The sequence below is a fragment of the Sminthopsis crassicaudata genome, chromosome 2 (genome assembly GCF_048593235.1).
Source record: "Sminthopsis crassicaudata isolate SCR6 chromosome 2, ASM4859323v1, whole genome shotgun sequence".
In the NCBI taxonomy this organism is placed as follows: Eukaryota; Metazoa; Chordata; class Mammalia; order Dasyuromorphia; family Dasyuridae; genus Sminthopsis; species Sminthopsis crassicaudata.
Window position 1 is genome coordinate 362,402,226 of NC_133618.1, and position 22,486 is coordinate 362,424,711.

The following is a 22,486-nucleotide window of genomic DNA, read 5'->3' on the forward strand; positions in this document are numbered from 1 at the left end:
GTAGCAGCTCTTTTTTATAGTGGCTAGAAAATGGAAAATGAATGGATGCCCATCAATTGGAGAATGATTGGGTAAATTGTGGTATATGAATGTTATGGAATATTATTGTTCTGTAAGAAGTGACCAGCAAGATAAATACAGAGAGGCTTGGAGAGACTTAAATGAACTGATGCTGAGTGAAATGAGTAGTTCCAGGAGAGCATTATACACTTCAACAACAGTACTGTATGAGGATGTATTCTGATGGAAGATCTTCTCTTTGACAAACAGAAGATCTAATTCAGTTCCAATTGATCAATGATGAACAGAATCAGCCACACCCAGAAAAGGAACAATGGAAAATGAGTGTGAACTGTTTGCATTCTTGTTTTTCTTCCCAAGTTATTTTTACCTTCTGAATCCAATCTTCCTGTGCAACAAGAGAACTGTTTGGTTCTACACACATATATTGTATCTAAGATATACTATAACATAGCTAGGGGAGGGAGTAGAGGGAGGAAAAGGAAAAGTTGGAACAGAAGTGAGTGTAAGGGGTAATGTTGCAAAAAATTACCCATGCATATGTACTGTCAATAAAAATTATAATAATAATAATAATAATAAAAGGAAAACTACTTTATGATTAAAAGATCCCATAGAAAATGGAGAAATATCAATACTGAATTTTATATATATATATTTATATATATATATGTATATATATATATATACATATATATATATATATATATACATATATATATATATATATATATATATATATGCACCAAATGCTATAGCTTTTGCATTTTCAATGGAAAAGTTAAATGAATTACAGGTAGAAATAGATAGTAATACTATAATAGTGGAAGATCTTTCCCCCTCTCAGAATTAGATAAACCTACCAAAAATAAATAAGAAATAAGTTGAGGAGATGATTAGAATCTTAGATAAGCTAGATATGATAGCTATCTGGAGAGAGAACTGAAAGGGAACAGACAGAAGTATACCTTTTTTTTCAGTGGTACATATTCAGAGGATTGACAATATAATACAATTTAAAAAATTTTAAATTGGAAGAAAAGTGTAGTTTCTCAGATAAGTCTCATATCTTAAATACATAAAGAATTTAGTCAAATTTATTAAAGAAATGAGTCATTCCCCAATTGATAAATGGTCAATAGATATGAACAGGTTAAATAGTATAGGTAGTTTACTAAGTGTTTGGGCATAATTCCAAATTATTTTCCAAAATGTTTGGATCAGTTCACAGTTTTATCAATAGTGAATTAGTGTACCATTTTCCCCATATCCCCTCTAAGACTTTAACTTTCCTCTTCTACCATTTTAGCAAATCTGGTAGATATAAGATGATATTTCAAAATTGTTATAAGTTGTTGTTATTGTTTGTCCTTAGAGGTCCTTAAAGGGGACCATGACATAAGTGATTTGGATTTAATTGAAGTAGGGCTGTGCAAAGCCACCCTCTGAAGGGGCCCCTTCAGAGCCTTCTGGGCCCAGTAGCAAGATCAAGATGGCTGGAGATGACCCTGGATGAAACTATATTTCTCTAATCAATAGAAATCTAGATAATTTTTTTCATGACTATAAATTATTTTGATTTCTTCATTGGAAAACTACTCATTCATACCTGTTGAGCATTTACCAATTAGGGAATGACTCATGTTCTTGTAGATTTGACAAAATTCTTTATTTCTTACCTTTTTTTTTTTTTTTTTTTTTGCAGAGGTATTTGGAGTTAAGTGACTTGCCCAGGGTCACACAGTTAAGAAGTGTTAAGTGTCTGAGGCCAAATTTGAACTCGGGTCCTCCTGACTTCAGGGCTAGTGCTGTACCGCCTAGCTGCCCCTAACAAAGTTCTTTATATATTCAAGATATGAAAGTTTTATCTGTGATTCTGTGACCTGATGACACATTTCTTTTTGGGTAATTGTAACAGTTAAGCAGTTCTTCCTTAATATTTAGCTACCGTGTTTCCCCGATAATAAGACCTATCCTGAAAATAAGACACCCACATACTCTTTAATATTCCGCTAAAATAAGCCCTCCCCCGAAAATAAGCCCTATCGAACTTACTATGAAAACAGTCATCATGGTGATCCCCTGCGCTATATGCTGCGTAGCGGTACCTTCAGTAAGCAGCGCCGCCCTCCCCTCCCGGGTGAAACGCACGTCGCGCTCCGAGCTGCATCCAATCAGAGCTGCAGCAGTGAGCGCGTCATCCTCTTCTTCCCTGGTGATTTGCTTGCTGGCGCTACTGAGAGCAGCGCCGCAGAGTAGAGCTGAGACAGGACCATCTAAAAACTCGGTAAGTTCAGTAAGCGATGGAGAATAAAATAAGCACTCAGGGGGCATGATGGAGGCTAAAAGGGGCATGATGGAGGCTAAAAGGGGCATGATGGAGGATAAAAGGGGCATGATGGAGGCTAAAATGGGCATGATGGAGGATAAAAGGGGCATGATGGAGGATAAAATAAGCCCTCCCCTGAAAATAAGCCCTCTGGTGTTTTTTAGTCCCAAAAAAATAATAAGACAGTGTCTTATTATCGGGGAAACACGGTAACATTTGATTTTAACATCTTTACTGGTTTTTATTAGAGCTTACACTTCTATAGCTGTTGGTCCTAGTTATGATCTTAGGGGCTGAGAAAAACAAGTATAGTTCTCCATGCACATGATAGCCCTTTAATACTTGAAAACAAATAAAAATAGCAATCTAATCTTTGACAAACCCAAAGATCCCAAATTTTGGGATAAGAATTCATTATTTGACAAAAACTGCTGGGAAAACTGGAAATTAGTATGGCAGAAACTAGGCATGGACCCACATTTAACACCACATACTAAGATTAGATCAAAATGGGTCCAAGATTTAGGCATAAAGAACGAAATCATAAATAAATTGGAGGAACAGGGGATGGTTTACCTCTCAGACATGTGGAGGAGGAAGGAGTTTGTGTCCAAGGGAGAACTAGAGACCATTATTGATCACAAAATAGAACATTTTGATTACACCAAATTAAAAAGTTTCTGCACAAACAAAACTAATGCAAACAAGATTAGAAGGGAAGTAACAAATTGGGAAAAATTTTTTACAGTTAAAGGTTCTGATAAAGGCCTCATCTCCAAAATATACAGAGAATTGACTTTAATTTATAAGAAATCAAGCCATTCTCCAATTGATAAATGGTCAAAGGATATGAACAGACAATTTTCAGATGATGAAATTAAAACTATTTCCACTCATATGAAAGAGTGTTCCAAATCACTATTGATCAGAGAAATGCAAATTAAGACAACTCTGAGGTATCATTACACACCTGTCAGATTGGCTAAGATGACAGGAACAAATAACGATGAATGTTGGAGGGGCTGTGGGAAAACTGGGACACTGATGCATTGTTGGTGGAGTTGTGAAAGAATCCAACCATTCTGGAGAGCAATCTGGAATTATGCCCAAAAAGTTATCAAAATGTGCATACCCTTTGACCCAGCCATACTACTACTGGGCTTATACCCCAAGGAAATACTAAAGAAGGGAAAGGGACCTGTATGTGCCAAAATGTTTGTGGCAGCCCTTTTCATAGTGGCTAGAAGCTGGAAGATGAATGGATGTCCATCAATTGGAGAATGGTTGGGTAAACTATGGTATATGAATGTTATGGAATATTATTGTTCTATAAGAAATGACCAACAGGAGAAATACAGAGAGGCTTGGAGAGACTTACATCAACTGATGCTGAGTGAAACGAGCAGAACCAGAAGATCATTATATACTTCAACAATGATACTGTACGAGGATGTATGCTGATGGAAGTGGATTTCTTCAACATAGAGAAGAGCTAATCCAATTCCAATTGATTAATGATGGACAGAACCAGCTACATCCAGAAAAGGAACACTGGGAAATGAATGTAAACTGTTATTTTTACCTTCTGAATCCAATTCTTCCTGTGCAACAAAAAATTCGGTTCTACACACATATATTGTATCTAAATTATACTGTAATATATTTAACATATATAAGACTGCTTGCCATCTGGGGGAGGGGGTTGGGGGAGGAAGGGAAAAAATCTGAATAGAAGTAAGTGCAAGGGATAATGTTGTAAAAAATTACCCATGCATATGTACTATCAAAAAATGTTATAATTATAAAATAAAATAAAAAATTAAAAATAAATAAATAAATAAATAAAAAATACTTGAAAACAACCATCTCTTTCTTCTTTAGGGGTAAACATCCTTATTGCCTTTAAAAGATTGTGAAATGGCCTCTTCTACTTTTACATGCCCTATAGTTATTATACAGTGCTTTTCAATTGAAAAGTGCTTGCTGACTGAACATTGAAAATTAAGAAATATAAGGTCTATCTTCTATCACTGTGTAGGCTTCTATCATTGAAGATCTTTCCTACAGGTACATTTCCTGACAACTCAAGGGAAAGCAATTACACAGTGGTTTGTGATCTTCATAATCAGATGAAGTAATTTCCTTTCCTATATTTATGAAAGATTATTATGAAAGAAAACTATTTCAAAAGTATCAATTAGAATATTTAACTACTTTATATTGCATACTATGAAATTCATTTTACTTTCCCTCAGAGATCAATATTTATTGATTTTATAATTTCTTTTCCACATGTACACCTAGGCAATTGAGCTTTGTGTTCTGTTTTGTGTTTCTGTATTAGTAAAACTAGAGAGAGTTGATGTTAACAGGATTATACAAGTGTGTGCTCTTTATTATTAAAAACTATTCATGTTCTGTGAGAGTACTATCAAAGAGTTAAGTTGCAGAATCAGCCAATATAAGTTTGTTTGTATTGACAATGTATAAAATACTTTGCATTTCATTATCACTTGTATGTGTTCTACTTTCCTTACTTTGTTGAGCTATGAGGGTAGAATTTCTTTGGAGTCAGACAGAAATGGAATTAGGTCTCCCACTCATGTGGTTTCAATTAGGTTCAGTTAAAAATAGCTTCTAATAAAAGGGTTTTCATTTCCAATGCTTTAAGACTTTGGTACTTTTAATCCAAACAGAACAAGAAATACCTTTGAAAAACTACTTAATATATTTATTAAGCAGACACCAAAAACAAAGGACCTTATATAACCACCCAGTGCTGACTCCACAAGCAAACATCTTTTGGTTTGGTACATGATGATCTCACTTTCCAATTTCAGCTACATATAAATTCAGTTTTCCTTTTCAAAGTAAATGGCATCCTGTGACAGCATGCCAAAGAGAAAGTTATTTAACAGACCAAAAGAAAAAGATGAAAAATTTTAAAAAGATAATTGGAATACAGAAAGAAATATATCTAGCACAACAATAAAGGTACTTCTCATTGAGAATCTGGACGATGATCATTGCCACTCATTTCAGTCACATAAATTCAGGCTTTTCTTCACATGCTAATCTTGAATGGCAATGAAAAGCTCTGTCGTCACAAGCATCTATCCCTAGGATATCTAGGGGGAAAGAAGAAAATTACTCCAGAGCAGTTATTAATTAATTATTAAAAATTATTAAACATATTATATATATCATAACTTATTAAAAATAAAAATCAGTTATTTAAAAATAAGCATGTAAACCATCAATTATTATAAGTGGGGATGTGGGGGGAAGCCTCTCCATGTCTTCCCTTTGCCTATTCTCCAATACCTGATCATCCAAAGCAAGTGGAAAGAATGACATGGCTGTTCACATCACTTAGGATGAGTTGGGATGCATCAGCTTGTACAAGCCTTCTTGTGAGATGGAAGGGTATCACAACTTGTTGTCTACTCTTCCATTGTGTCCAAAGTCCTCCAGATCAGATCACATAACCTGCCACTCTGCCCCTAAGACCATTAAACTTTGTCGTCTCTACTCTGACACTGCATCATTAATATAGCTGAACTAGTCCATCTGTCCTACAACTAAACTTATATTGTGCTCTATCCTTCAATTGAAGGAAAAGATATTTTTAAAACAAGGATGATCTCATTTTTTTCTATTTGTATCCTTAGTTCTTGACACATAAATAAATGCTCAATACTTTTTCATTCATTCACTTGTAATCAGGATAATAGCCAATGAAGATCCAGACCTTAGAGCATGTGCTCACTTCATGGAAGCCTGTAACAGTATTAGAAAATCTCCCTAACCTCTCTGAGTTATTTATAGGGGTCTTGGGGGAGAAGTAGCTAGCTCTGCTCTGGTGGACCAACTTATAAGTTCAAATCAATGTTGTAGAGTATTCAGAGTCTATTCTAGGACTGAGGAGATACCCTACCTAGGATTCTGGATCAGTACAGTCAGCTTGCTGGTATATTTTCCTCACAAATCATACCAGTTTCACTATGTTAACTGTTGCTTATTTGAATACTTACATACTGATGTCTGTTCTATTACTATGCCAAGTAGGAATATAATGTAATTATGGATATAATATATATTATATGATATACAATATATGATATATATATATAAGTAAGTAGGAATATAACAATAATTATGGAGCTAATATAAGCTGCATGGATTTTGCCTCCCAATTATTCCTAAGTCACAAATACTCAATTTTCTTTTTCCTTTAAAAGATTAGGACCAGGGACAGCTAGGTGGCTTAGTGGATAAGTGTTTAGGATCTGGAGTCAAACCCCGAACTTCCTGAGTTCAAATCTAGTCTCAGATAATTCCTAGTGGTATTACAGAGGACATGCTAGACCTTAACCCTGTGCTTTATGAAAATTACTAACAAACATTTGGGGCAGCTAGATGGCAAGTAGATAAAGCACCAGCCCTGGAGCATCTTGGGTCAAATGTGGCCTCAGACACTTAACACTTACTCATTGTATGACCCTAGACAGGTCACTTAACCTCCATTGCCTCACAAAAACAGAAGGAAAGATCAGGACTGCTGCCTAAATTCTTATAGACTTTAATGTCCACAGGAGAAAATTTGCCAACTAGTCTAGAAAGTCAAAGTAATCAATCCCAAATGCTTAATTCTTTTGGGGAATACAACACTTTTTTAGGGTTTACTTAATCATATTTTCTTTCTTCTCAAATTGAACTTGTTATATCATTTGGGAATTCCAGAGAGTAAATTTCTGCTGTCCATGAAGACTCAAGAGGACATTTTCCAAGATCTTCAAGGCCTATGGTAAAAACACCCATGAGGGAAATCTTGGTATAGTGAATATAAAAGGGGACAAATTAGAGAGATTTCATTCAGTTGTCCAGTTAGATTTATTATGTGTTTCAGGGATTCTTGAAGATAAAATATAGATGCTCTGTGTTGTTTTGGGGACCCTGAAGAAGTTAATAGTATTAAACCCAGAGTGTAGGTGAATCCAGAGTAGAAAGAGGTTTCTTTAATGAAAGAGGGAGAGTTTAAAGCTACTGGAGCAATATTTGAGAATATTACACAAACAACAAATCAAATACATTTGGTTTTGCATCTGGGATGACTTCCAGTTGACTCTAGTTACCAATTCCCTTTGGGAAAAATACTATATGCTCTTCCAGGTTTCTGTAGGGACTAATTTTTCTCTGATTTTCTCTGGATTTTCTGTGATTTTTTTTTCCTTTATTGTCTTTAGGTCAGGGAAGTCCATTTCTAATAACAAGCTATTTCCTTATTACAAAGAAAGCAGTAATATTTGTCAAACTTTATTGATTCTTTTTGCTTGCTGAATCTGCATAATTCTGTATTTTGGAATATTTGTGATTTTTACTTCTTTGTGTAGGATTATATAAAATCTGTATTATAAATGAAATGACAGAGCAGAGGATGCTGGTAGCTAGAAATAAATGAGCCAGATGAGAAGCCAGTTCTGGGAACTAACTTGTTTAACCAAGCCTAGAATGAATTGATCCAGTAGCTGAGAAATTATATTCTGCAAGTAAGGGAACGATTTGTCTGTTGCCTCTGCAACACCCAGAAGTGAATTTGATGGAAGGAGTTCTGTAGCAAGTACTTAGTTTAATCGAAAAAACCAAGTTAGCAAAAGAGGGTGATCCTAAGTTGGGAGATTTCTGCGGTACTCATTGTCTTCTTCTTTTTGCTATATCTCTTCAGTAAATATAGCTTTTTGAAAAAGTTAATTGATATTTAATGTGTCAAATAATACCAAGGAACTGGAAATAAGGCTGGTATCAGGGTGAAAACATTGGATGGTTATGAGCAACAGTATTGAAAATCACTCCTATTCCCTCAGAGTAAGCCCAGCACAGGAAGAATAAAAGCACAAGCCTTGCTTTAGAGTTTCATCCGGCTACTCTGAGTGAGGTTAGAGGTTGGAGTGAAGTTTCCAAAACTTCATTTATAAGTCATCAAGCCACATTGAACATACATTTGTAGGATTTCATTTTACAAAGTCTCTTTCTAAGGGAGTTACACAACTAACTGAGAAGAGAAAAAAAAAAAAAATCCTATCAGTCACTTGGCATCCATAGCCACAAACTAATTGTATTGATTTTTAAAAAGTCCACTGCCCAAGTAGAAGTATAACTTTTCTTTTGTTATTTTAGAAGGGAGGAAAGTAAAAGAGAAATGATAAAAGAAGAAGCAAGTAAGCCAGAAAGTAAGTGATGTAGAGCCAAAGAGTAAAGCAAAAAAGTGAAGTAGAGCCAGAGAGCCAGTGAACCAGATAAAGTAGAGAATAACAAGAACATGAAGTATGCACAAAAGTGAGAGCCAAATAAAGAAAATAAGAGGGTACATCAGAGAATTAAGGAGAGGAAGGGAGAGAAGGAGAAAAAGGGAGAGAAACATAGAGAAAGAGACAGAGTTACAGAGAGCAGCAAAGTCAGTGTGGCAAAAAAGAGAATACTCTTCTATATAATATTATACCTCAAATATTATGATGACATGGGTTACTAAAATCAGCATCCAACAATTCATATTTTTATTTTAATATCAGATATCAAGATAATGAAATAACATAATGAAATCAATACTAAATTTTCTTCTTCTTTTTTTTCCCTGAGGCAATTGGGATTAAGTGACTTGCCCTGGATCACATAGTTAAATTTTCTTTTTGAAAAAAGATTTCTAATTTTTTTTTATGGTACCTACATTTTTGGGTTTTTGTTTTTATCAAAATTCGGGTTGTTGAATTCAATTATTTTTTATTCTTTCTGTATTCTTCCTGTTCCTTTGCTTTGTTTTTCTATTTTTAACTTGTATCAAATAACTTAATAACTGCTATATAATATAATTCAAAACCTGGAAATACTATTCACTTTTGTTTTTTCTTTTCTTTCATTATTTCTGAATCATTTGTACCTCAAAAGGATTAAAAGAAAATCTTAGTTCTGGAAAACATCTTCTTGGTATTTTGGTATAGCAGTAAAACTATATATTAACTTCAATTGTTTTGTCATTTTTATCATTGTATTGAGCCATGATCATTGAATATCCATCCATCCAATTACCTAAACTCTTTTTTTTTATTTCTTTAAGGAGTATAAATATAAGAGTATATTTTGAGACTGACTTGCAAATATTTTGTTCACTTTTGTAGTTACTTTGGATATAATTTTCCTTTCTATTCCATCCTAGGCTTTAACTGATGTATAGAAATGCTACTGACTTTAGAGTATTGGCTTTCTTTTTCTTTGTTTTGTAATATATATGGATACATACATATGCATGAATAGTATTATACTTTGTCAAAGGCTGCTCCTATATCTTTTGATATAGAGAGGGCAGTTTGGTGGTATAGTATGTAAGAATGTTGGGCCTTGAGTCAGGAAGATTCAGCTTCCTGAGTTCAAATCTGGCCTCAGATACTTACTAGCTATGTGACTATGTAAGTCACTTAACCCCAAATGCTTCAGTTTCCTTATATAAGGAAGCTTCTCTAAACCCCATCTTGGGTCTCATAACTGAATTTGGGGGTTGCAAAACTATGATTTATTATCAGTAAATGTCTAATTTGCATACTTATCTTATATACATATATATCCAGAGTCACTTAAAAATTTCTCAGGTGAAAAGGGGTTACAAGTGGAAAAAAGTTTAAGAAGCCTGCTTTTTGGATTCCCAGGGACTAGGATCCTTGTAGAGTCCTGAATCTGTACTTCTATCGAGTAGTCCAATTGGTCCTCTTTAATTTAGCTAAATACCTTGTTTGTTCCTGGTCCACTCTCTCTGGTGACAAGGCCAGTGTGGGGATGAGATGGTACAGTAAAAGTATAAGGAATCCGCCTTCTCAAAGTGCTTGAGAGTTTAATGAATGAACCAGTGTGATAGCTAGCTTTTTCTTTTAATATCCTTTCTTCCATACTTGAACCCAGAAATATATCTAGTTCTTTCAACCAATCCTAATCTATTTCTTCATCTGATTTGATCCAACCTAGTCCTAGATATAAACCACGTAGGCTAGACAGGTAGCTAGAAAGCACAGTGGATAGAGCTCCTGTTGGATCTGAATTAAAAATTGATCTCAGACACTTTCTGTGTGACTGTGGGCAAACCATTTAATTCTGTTTGCCTCAATTCCCTTATCTGTAAAATTAGCTGGAAAGGAAGTGGCAAACCAATCCAGTATCATTGCCAAGTAAACCTCAAATGGGTATCATGAAGAGTCAGATATAACAGAGCTGAATGAAAAATAACATTACATTTAGCCTATTTATACCTTTGACTGAGATGGATTCTATAGAAATAGTTAAAAATTGTTTATAGGTAGTTTACATGTTTGCTTAATTCTATAACTCAAAAGATATTCTCACTCAATAAATATGTAGTTTATAAAATTTGGGGTTAGGGTTATGGGGTATAGTCCTCTTACATTTTGATATTACTGTTGATTTATTGTCCACAGCAATTTGATCATGTAATCCCCTTTTTTATTTCTATGTATTTATGAATTTTTATTTTTGCTTTGTTAGTATGATTGTCACTCTTGCTTTTTAGCATTCACTTGGTTAAGCGGTATTAAAGATGCCAAAGGAAGTGTCTGATCGAGATTATATGACATAAATTGTAGTGGAACCAGTGAGTATAATTTTGTCATTTTTCTCTAGCAAGTTAATAAGAACAAAGGCAATGGATAATGGAAGCAATCTAAAGCTGCAGCTTAGTAGGAAAAAATTAGTGACAAGACTCTGAGTGCAAGGGTTTTCAGAAAAAGAAAGTGTAGAGTTAAACAATTTTACTAAAGGGTAGAGAATGAGAAGGAAGTAGAGTATAGTCAAATGTAGTGGCAATACCCAGGGTCAAAGTGAGGATTAAGAAAAAGATTAGTCATGGAATGACAAGAGAAGGATGGAATGATAATAGATTTGTTCAGATAAAGAAACTTTAGAATTCATGAACATGGACTTTTCCTGTTTTGCTTCAATCTTATTAGTATAAATTTGTGATCAAAGTAACATTGGATAGAAGTAATGGTTCACATTTTCCAATGACTCCAAAAATGGGATCTAATTCTACCCCTGAATCTCTCCATGATCATTTTCCATGCCATCCAATTCTTGGGTCCAATTCCTGTATTCTCCTAGCTCCTACCACCTGGGTGCCAAGTAATCCTAGGAACTCACAATCCTTTCTTCTAGACTAGAATGTTGTTTGTAGAGGTCAATACTTTCTCTGAAAGTGGCTTCCCAATACATAGTAATTTTTCTAAGAAAAGAATGGAATGAGGTAGAATAGTACAAGTAAGTAAATTTGTGTGTCAAAAAGAAACTAAAAGACCATTTTTAATATACAGGTTTTTTTTTTTAACAATTATTTCTAACTAATGCAGACATCTCTGAAAACAGAATCTTTTTGCTACAAGAAGTGAACCTGCATATTTAATAATTGTTTGTTTAATAATTCATTGTTCATTACATCTATATTAATATAAAGTAGTTTTAAAACTTACCCCAAAAATATAAATGGGAAAATGTATCTTAGGTTTATGGGTAAGAATTTTTTATAGTTACTGTTTTTACTATATGATTTTAGTAAATTCTTTTTGTATATGTCCAGTTGAGTTTTTAAATGAGTTGTTTTGCTCTATGGAATTTTTTTCCATTTCACCAAATTTGTTTTTTAGTGAGTTATTTTCTTTTTCCAATTCACAAATCCTACTTTCTTGGGAATTTTTTATCTTTTCCAATCCATAGATCCTACTTTCCTATGATTTCTTTAGCTTTTCCAATTCCCTAATTCTGTTTCCCTGCACTTCCTGTGAATTCTTTACCTTTTCCAATTCACATTTCAGGAGGTTGTTACTCTCTTGCATAGCTTCTCTTTCCTTTCCTCATTTTTCTTCTAACTCTCTTTTGAAATTTTTAATAGTCTCTTCTAGGAGAGTGTTATTTGGGGTGTTGTTTGGAGGCACGAATTTGCCTTTAGGGTCTGCCTTCAAGGCAAGGAGGTTACCTGTTTCCTCTGCAGAGCAAGGATGGGTATATGGACAGTAACTATACTCTCAATGGGTTGCAAGGAACCGCAGAGCTGGAGGGCTCTGGGAAGAACTCCACAGGGAAGTGACTAGGCCTGGGTAACAAGAGCCAGGCTGTGTAAGTGCCCTGCCAGGAGCCCTGCTGTGAGGATTAGCGACTGCCTTGGGGCTAGATGTTAAGCAGCAAAAGTATAACAAACACCAGCTTTGAGTATTAGCAGTTGCTAGATCCCTCACCAGAAGTGTCTCTACCTGGGGAGGGCAGTTGAGCTGGGGAAATTCCACTACCCCCAGGCCGAGCCCCACACTGTACAGGTGAGAGGCTGCTCTGGACTGTGCCCCTGCTGTGTGTAATTGCCCCCCAACCAGAGCCCCTAGTTGCAGAATGCCGGGAAGAGCTGTGTTATGAGTCTGTGCTGAGTCACTTCTGGTCCTGGGTGGGGACAGCCAGATCCTCCTTAGGTTCTGGTGTCCCTCAGAGTACCCACTACCCTAGGCTCCAACTTCTTTTCTGGTCCACTATTCTGCGACCAAAGCAAAGCAGTCAAGCTATGGCACAGAGCTCTATGTAAACCCTCCAACCACAGAGGCCACCCCCCCTCCCCATTCTATCCCTGCCCTGTGCTGGTCTACTCCCACCACTTAGGACAAATCTTTTCTGGCGATATTCCTGATTATCTTGGGCTGGTGAGTTGTTTGTACTTCTAATCTTCATGAACCTTACCAGTCTAGTGAGATATTTGAGGCTGATTTTAAAAATTGGTAATGAGGGTGAGAGGAGCTCAGATTCTCACGTGTGCCTTCTGCGCCATCTTGCCCTCCCCACCCATCTTAGTAAATTCTTTTGCAAAAACTTAATCGTGTCTACTGGCTCTTTATGAGTATTACACTAGTTGGGATAATAGGAGTAGATATCTACAGCTATTCCTGGACCTAAGGTAGTAATCACCTTCTGGGGATTAAAACTGCCAGAAAGACTACAAGTTGAAGGTAGTATTCTGAGAAACTTCTACTTATAAATGTGTATCAGTCTCTCCAAAGACACAATTTCTGACTTGACTGTTAAAATAAATTCCAATGAAAATGTTAGAATAATCTTTTGAAAATACAACTAGTGGTTTATTGCCAGAACAATAGAGAAGTAAGGGAACACCTCTAAGGTCATTTCTATCATTCCAGCTCTAGAATGCCATTTCTGTTCAAGCTCTACTCTGTCATAATCTTTTCCTCTGTCAAGTGCTTATTATTTATGTAATCTTGAACAATTGACTTCATCATTCTTGGTCTCAGTTTTCTCATCTGTTAAAATGAGGAACATGAATCCCATGAACTCTAAAGTCCTTTCCAATTCTAAATATATTATCAGTTCAATCTGCTTATCCTTCACATTCTTCAAGTGCTCCATGCTGCATCAACTTTTCATTTATCGATGTATCTATCTATCTATCTATTTATCTATCTACCAACTGTTGGAACATAGGCAAGATATCAAATAATCACAGAGATCTGCAAAGTCCAAAAGTGAGCTTTACTTATCAGGTTCTTCTATATTACTGCCAAATTTGCTAGGAACCTCAACTTCTATGACTAAAATTAGCTAGGCGGGATGCCTACCAACATGTGGTTTTGCTATTTTTAGTTGGGGGGAGGGGTGGGAAGAAGAAAGCTAGGGAAGGACAGAATGTAGAATGGAGTTTAAGCACAGTCTAGATTAAGCCTAGAGAGGACAGAGTTGTTTTGATTTCTAAGTTATATATTCTTATTGTATGAAATAAAGTCATTTAGTCTTATTTTCAAAATTGCATTAAATATTCAAAATTATCCACAAAGCTAATTTCAACTATATTTGTATATTTTTCATCCCCAAAACTGTGAATAGTTTCATTTCTTACATGAATAACCAAGTTGACTGAGAACAAATTAAAACACTTTTTATCTTCTGGTGGCTTCTATTTACTTTAAACTATAATGATCATTTATTTTTTAAGGAGATATTTACTCTTTTAGCATTCATATTTAATGTGAGGCAAAATAGTATAATTGAAAGAGTGCCAACATGTAGGTGCAAATCACTTACCCTTTATGATCCTCAGTTTCCCCAGGGATGGCATCAGGAAAATTAAATCTGTACTTCATAAAGCTATGTGTAAATCAGTTTAGGGAGTACAGTTTCAAAAACCTTAAAACGTTCTATAAATGTCAACTATTATTATTAAAATAATCAGCTAACTGCACTATGTCTAAATGTGGGAATTATATGGCTCAAAATGAAATAATTTTGCTAGCATATAATTTTCTATTCTTTTCAGTAGTTTATATGTAGGTTGATATTTGCCTAGAAGTGAAGGCAATGGAATTTTTAATAGAAAAGACCCAAGCATGTGTTACTGTGTTCAATCTTAGAATCTAAAACTAGTACTAAGCTCCTAAAATACTGCTTTGCTAACTGGCTTGTAGAGATGTAATAGTACCACACTAAGCTGATCATCTAATTGACTTTAACAAAAATGTATCTCCTGCTTAGAGCAAAACAATGAAGCATAAGAAAAATATCCATCAGTGAAAAAAATTAAGTGCTATATTGGTTTTTACTTGATTAAATGAAACAAGAAAAATCTGTGATATAACTATTTGAGACATCTTACATTTTACAAAACACTATAATTTTCTGCCTGAGAAAGTTAGGCTAGCTGATAATTATTGATATTAATTTTTTTCCATTTTGGATTAAGAACTACTTTCATTGATGAAGAAATCAAACTTTTTCATAAAGGTTCTAAATATGAACACTAAGTAGAGTTGTGCCATCCAGTGGTATGTGGAGATGATGCAATGAAAATGTCCAAATACTGATATGATAAGTAGTTCATAATTAAGCTTTAAGAATCCAACTTCAATTCAGTAGTTTTTTTAGGTAGTATGCCCACTGAAATTCACTACATATTTCAGATGATCAGGATCATAATGGGTCCATATAATTCTTAGAAAATGATCACAATATTTTTCTTGGTTCTGTTTCTCAGTTTGCTGATTAAGCCATAGTGCCTCAGCTATCTTCTTCCCATGGAAGCTTCATTAAGTACCTGAGTTCTCTCTGCAACATCCTTCCATTCCTATAAGCCCTCCTCTTACTTTATAAAAATTATAATAATAGTTTTTTTATTTTTCAAAATATATACAAAGATAGTTTTCAGTATTCATCTTTGCAAAACCTTATGTTCTAAATTTTTCTCCCTCCCTTCTCCCACCCCATCCCCTAGACACCAAGCAATCCAATATAAGATAAACATGTGCAGGTATTCTAAACATATTTCCACATTTACCATGTTGCACAAGAAAAAGCAGATTAAAAAGGAAAAAATAAGAAAGATAAAAACAAGCAAACACCAAAAAAGGTGAAAATACTATGTTGCAATCCACATTTAGTCCCCTAGTCCTCTCTGTAAATGCAGATAGCTCTCTCCATAAGTCTATTGGAATTGCTCTGAATCACCTCATTGTTGAAAAGAGCCATAATCTTGTTGCTGCTGTGTACAATATATTCTCTTGGTTCTACTCATTTTACTTAGCATCAGTTTTCAAGTAAGATTCTCTAAAATCATCCTGGTTATTGTTTCTTACAGAACAATAATATTTCATATCATTCATATGCCATAACTTATTCAGCTATTCCCCAATTGATGGACATCCACTCAGTTTCTAGTTCCTTGCCATTACAAAAAGAGCTGCTACAAACATTTTTGCATATGTGGATTCTTTCCCCTTTTTTATGATCTCTTTGGTATATAAACCCAGTACAGACCCTGCTTGATTAAACGCAGAGTTCGATAACTATGGGCATAGTTCCAAATTACTCTCCAGAATGATTGGATCAATTTATTTACAACTCCACCAACAATGTATTGGTGTCCCAATTTCTCCCCATCCTCTCCAAAATTTATCATTATCTTTTCCTGTCATCTTAGCCAATATAAGAGGTGTGAAGTGCTACCTCAGAATAGTCTTAATTTGCATTTCTCTAATCATTAGTGATTTTTCATATGACTAAAAATAAGCCCTCTTCTTTCATTGATGAGTTTTTCCTAGAAGTTCCATTTAGAGGAAAAAATGGTCATCCTTTATTCTTCTCCTGCCATTGCTTCTAACTTTTCTACTATCTCTTCCACAATTCTCCACCTCCCTCCCCCCAATATCTTTTCTCCTGTTTCTCATGTGTTTTTATGTGTTTTTCCTCATATGAATGTTTTTATGTGGTGTTTTTCTTCATCTGAAGAGAACACAGGGCCTGGAATGTAATAAATAGAGTAAACAAAATAGATTATATTTATACTAGTAATATTATCTTAAAATCTCTTCTTGATATGATTTAAGAAAAGAATAGAGACTTTGGAATTTCAGATTTTAGTCTGACATAGATTACTGAATGACTTGGAGCCCTTCATGTCTATTGACTCTGGTTCTTCCTCACTACAGATGTAGATCAACCTCAGTTCTTCCTAAGAGACTAAAGTAGAAGCATCAAGATGTCATAGAAAATAAGAGCATGTAAAATATGATGAATTAAAAAAATGTTCCTGAAAGAATAGGGTTAGAAGAGTTAAAGCTTCTTCTAAAGCTGAGGCTTGTGAAGAAAGACAAGGACAACAAAATGGGTTTTAAAATGTTATTACTGGAAAAGGAAGTATTAGGGAAAAGTAGGGATACACTGCTACCTTGGTATGGGTGGGATGTGGATATTTATGGGGACTACAATTTGGGAAGAACATTGAAAAAAGAAAAAAGACTTTGTTATAGTCTCCAGTAGCAATATTGATACCTTGCTTTTTTTCAAGGTGAAACAAAGTATTTGATTGGAAGTTTCAAAAGATACTTTTAACTGAACCCTATTCCTAAAGAATTTCTTGAAGTTCTACACATATTAACATATGCTTCACTTTTGTACATTCATCAGATTAGCACAATATATTATCATGTAAAATTTTTAAATTTTTATTCATCTAATCCAGCAATATCTCAGAACTTATACTGATAAAGGGCTAACCTAGACAAGATTGGCAGAGCACAACAGAAAGTGTGACATTAAAAAGTAAATTATATAATCTCTACTTTCTAGGAGTTTAGAATCTAGTAAGAGGAATTAGACACATATAGGTAGAAAGTTTAGCAAAGCAAGAGTTAACAATCTAATGCAATAGAACAAGATTATTATAAGGTAATAAATAATTCAGTGTCAAGAAACAATGATATAGGCAATAAGGGATTCATGAAGGTAAGTTAATTATGGGGAAATTTTTATAAAAAGCTTGATGGAGGAGGCAGGATTTTAGGTCTTAAAAGAGGAGAATGAGAATAGTTTACTTAGGTAAAAAAAATGCTGTGAAACAGCATTTTTGTAGGGAAGAACATGAGTAATAAGGTTATAAAGATAGGATGTAACCAGATAGTTGAAGACCATGAAGAAGTAGTTAAGGTATTTGAACTTAATGCTACACATGAACAGGAATTCAATGAATGTACTGAACAGGAGAAGAGGATAAATGCAGTGTTTTGCTGAGATTACTATGTATTATATAAAGATGAGGTATTAACGGACTAACCTCAAGTGGTTGCAAAGTAGTACCAAAGGGTAAGAGTATGAAGGAAAAAAGGACTTGGAAGGAAGTCAATAAAACTGGTAATTGTTTAGGTTTGGAGTTTAAGACAAAGAGAAATCCAAAATGACTTCAAGGTTTGGAGCACTAATGTTTGGGAAAATGATGATGCAATTGATAGAAATATGGAAATAAAGAATAATAACTGACATTCCTATGAACGTTGTTTATGAAGTTCTTTACATAATTTCATTTTATTTTAACAACACCCCTAGAGTAGGTGTCTTTCTTTTACAAATGGAAAATTTTAGGATGAGTGGGAGAGGAGGGTTAAGTGACTTATCTGTGATCACACCCTTGGCAAAACTTGTTGGATCATTGAATCTTATGATGTTCTTTATAAGGGTAGAGAGATGAGTATCCTAAGTAGCTGAGAGATTTTTGGGAGATGAAATCTCAGTTCACTTGAGAAGAGAAAGATCATATTGTCAGTTTCTTGGAAAGTGTTGACTTTCCCCAATATGCCTAAAGCTCTTGGGGGTGTGTAACCACTTTGCTATTTAAAATCAATATCTTGCCTCCTCTGATCTCTCTCTACATTTCTACTCCTCACTCTCAGAAGTTTTCAGTCAATCAGGAGTCAAATATCTCTAGCCTTACATATAGCATTATGGAGCTATCTTTCAGGAGATCATAGAGGGGTGTCAAAGGCAACTAAAAGTGTCAGATGCAAAAATCTGACTAAATCTTGATCTTTCCTGATTCCAGGTCCAATGTTCTTTCTCTTATTTTATATTGTTTTTCTAGCTCTTTCGCAGATACAGAAGATGAACTAGGTTATTCACATAAAGAATTTGAGGAAACTATGAGATAATACCTACTTAATGGTTTAAAAATGTCACTGGTAACAGGATGATTTCAGAAAGGCCTGGAGAGACTTACATGAACCAGGAGATCATTATATACTTCAATAACAATACTACATGATGATCAATTCTGATGGATGTGGCCATTTTCAGTAATGAGATGAACCAGATCAGTTCCAATAGAGCAGTCATGAACTGAACCAGCTACACCCAGCAGGAGAACTCTGGGAGATGACTATGAACCACTACATGGAATTCCCAATTCCTCTAATTTTGTCCGCCTGCATTTTGGATTTCCTTCACAGGCTAATTGTACACTATTTCAAAGTCTGATTCTTTTTGTACACAAAACAACTGTTTGGACATGTGTATATATATATATATATATATATATATATATATATATATATATATATATATTGCATTTAATTTATACTTTAACATATTTAACATGTATTGGTCAACCTGCCATCTGGGGTGGTGGTGAAGGAGGAGAAAAATTAGAACAAAAGGTTTGGCAATTGTCAGTGTTGTGAAATTACCCATGCATATATCTGGTAAATAAAAACTATTAAAAATGTTTTAAATGTCACTGGTAGAAAATTCTTATTAGATAGAATAACTGTAGAACTGTCTGTCTTCTTGTTGACAGAACCTATAATATGATGCAATACTGTGTTGATAACTTTAAAAAATTTTCTGAGAAAGATTCTGGGAAGATGGTGGAGTAGGTTGGTGAATTCAAGCTCTCCAGGCTTCCCCTACAAACAAAACAAATTTGTGTCTCAGAGCAGAGTGATAAAAAATCAAGATGACTTGGGACAGAACAGGGATCCTCCAAATACAACCCAATAAGATCTGAAGAAAGACTCCCAGCTAGGGATTCACCTATCTGAAGTACAAACACTTCTGGGCTAGTTCTTCAGAAATATCAAGTGGTGACCCCTTAGGCTAGGTAGGTATGGCTATAGCCTCAGCAGGAACCATAGAGACTTTCACTTCAAAATGGCAAAGAAGAAAGAACTCCATCATTGAAACATGTTAGGGGAACAGGGAAGACTGGGGTTCATCTTCAAAGGAGGACACTTTAGTAAAAGAATAGCTTCTATCCCAAAGAGTAATGTGAAATGGCTCCCTGCCCAGAGAGAATTTATAGAAGACTCAAAAAAGAATTTAAAAATCAAATGAGAGACATTGATTAAAAAAAAAAAAAAACACTAAAATAAATAAATAAGTAAAAACCCAAGAAGCTTATGAAAAAAATATTAATCAGCTAGAAAAGAAGATACAGAATCTCAAAGATGAAAATAGTTCTTTGAAAATTAGATTTGGGCAAGGGGAACCCAGTGAAACTATGAGAGACCAAGAAATACCAAAACAAATTATAAAGAATAAGAAAATAGGACATAATGTGAAATATCTTATAAGAAAAATGACATATCTGGAGAACAGATTAAGAAGAAAAATGTGAGAATAATTTGGTTGCCAGAAAGTTATGACCAAAAAGAGAATCTTGACACAATAATAAAGGAAATAATCCAAGAAAATTATCCTGGAGTGATAGAACATGAGGGGAAAGTAAAACTAGAAAAAATCCACCGATCAACACCTCAAAGAGATCCCGGGTAGAAAACACATAGGAATATTATTGCCAAATTTTGAAAACCCCATCTCAAAGAGAAAATATTGCAGGAAACAAGAAAAAAAATAAAAATATGCTGGAGGTACAATAAGTATTGTACAAGACTTATCAGCAGCTACAATAAAAGACCTCAGGTGCTGGAATCTTATCTACTGACAATCAAAAGAACTACGCTTGTGGCCAAAAATAAATCCAGCAAAGTAATCTATAATTTTGAATGAGAAGAAATGGACATTTAATGAACTTGCAGATTTTCAGGATTTTCTATCAACCAAACTGAACTTAATAGGAAATTTAATATATGAGTCAATATGAAAGATCAATTTTAAGAAATTTAACATGGACAAACTGTTTAAAGATGGACAAATTGTTTATTTTTTTACATGGGAAAATACATACTTTATGTTTAAGATTCACATCAACAATAAGGTAGCTCAAAATAAAGATTGGCAGAGTCAGGGTAAAAATAGTAATTAAGTGATATAAATGAGGTACAAAGGAATAGACACAGGCTTTAAGAGGCTCATAGTTTTAAAAACCTATTCCCATCAGGAATGGGTTCAATAGGCAACATTACATATATACCATAAAGAGTATAGCACCCTTCAAAATCTTCAGAGGTAAGGGGGAAAAGATGAGCAGATGGGGAAGTGAAGAATGAGGCAAGAAGACAAGAGAAGGATCCTTAAGTGAGGGGAGGTTAAAAACAAACAAATTTTTTTTTTCAGAGCAAACAAATACATCTTCATTAACTCAGCATTTGGAAAAGAAAACCAAGAAGGGTTGTTTATTCTTAGATTTGCTACTCTGGATTCCAATTACTTTAATGCTGACTGACTTATGATCTTACAGAGGAATTTGTAAAATTGATGTAAGGCAGTGGAAATTCTGGACACAAATAATAAAAAGAAGTAGTGGGGTTCTGACCCTAAGTAGAGTGAGGTTTCAGAGCCAGTTCCCAATGCAGTCTGAGGCTTATAGCAGAGTAATCAAGACAGGAAGTTCAGACCAAGGGTATAATGCAGTTCTGTCAATTGGAACTTGCAAGAACCTTCTGCTAGCTGTTAACCATTCACTACAGCAGCAATCTACTAAGACTGCATCTAGAAAAGTCCACAATTGTGGTAATGGGGTGGAAATCCAAGTCAAGAGAGTACAAAAGTTAGATAAAGAAGGCAATGATCAGATCTTTTCCTTATTAGACCACTTTGTGAATACTGAAAGCTTGCAAGTCTCAAACTTGAACTGGTCTGGAGAGTCACAACATTTAATACCCAGAGGAAGCACCAACCTGATACAAAAATCCAAAACAGAACTAAGTAAAACCCAAAACATTCCCTGGAGAAGTACACAAAGCTTGCCCATAACAAAAAGTCCAAAGTCTAGAAATTTAGGCAAGAAGAATGAGTAAACAAACAAAAAAGGCCTACAAAGACTCCTAAGACACAAGCTTAGAAGAAGACAACAACTTCAATACGTCTACAGAAAAAGTTTCAAAAGAAAAAACATAATTTGGGCCCAAGTTCAATTAGTATTCTTATAAAAAAATGAAGCCGGTTTTTTAAAAAGGATTTAATCGTTACTTTTATAAATGAAAGCATTGGGGTAAAGAATTTTTAAAAAAAATTAAAGTTATGAATGGAAAAATTGGGAAAAGAATGAACAGTTTTAGCACAAGAGATACAAAATCTTCCCCAAGCGATACAAAATCTTCCCCAAGCAAGAGACTTTTTGAAAATTAAAACAGGGCATTCAGAAATTAAGAACCACAACAAGAAATATTAAAACAGAATCAAAAGCAGATATCTCATTTAAAAAACAATTAATCTAGAAAACAAATCAAGGAGAAAGAATGAGTTTATGCCTAGTCCTCTACCAATTACACCACCTAGTTGCTCCATAAAATTCATCCTTAAAATAGAAGATAATAAGCCCTCATAATAATGAATTAGAAACAAGAATCCAACAATATATTGTTTACAAAAAAATAA

At 34.5% G+C, this 22,486-nt stretch overlaps 1 protein-coding gene across 8 annotated transcripts in view; it reads right to left on the reverse strand.

Moving 5' to 3' along the window:
• Positions 1-5,018: 5,018 nt before the first annotated feature.
• Positions 5,019-22,486, reverse strand: part of MEIKIN (meiotic kinetochore factor) — a 130,546-nt gene continuing 113,078 nt past the window's right edge. For all 8 annotated transcript variants that reach the window (XR_012485485.1, XM_074285134.1, XM_074285133.1 and 5 more), the window contains one exon: positions 5,019-5,478. Coding sequence is in view for 7 of the 8 variants with exons in the window: in XM_074285134.1 (XP_074141235.1) it covers positions 5,393-5,478 (86 nt within the window). In the remaining variant the exon portion in view is untranslated. The remainder of the gene's footprint in view (positions 5,479-22,486) is intronic.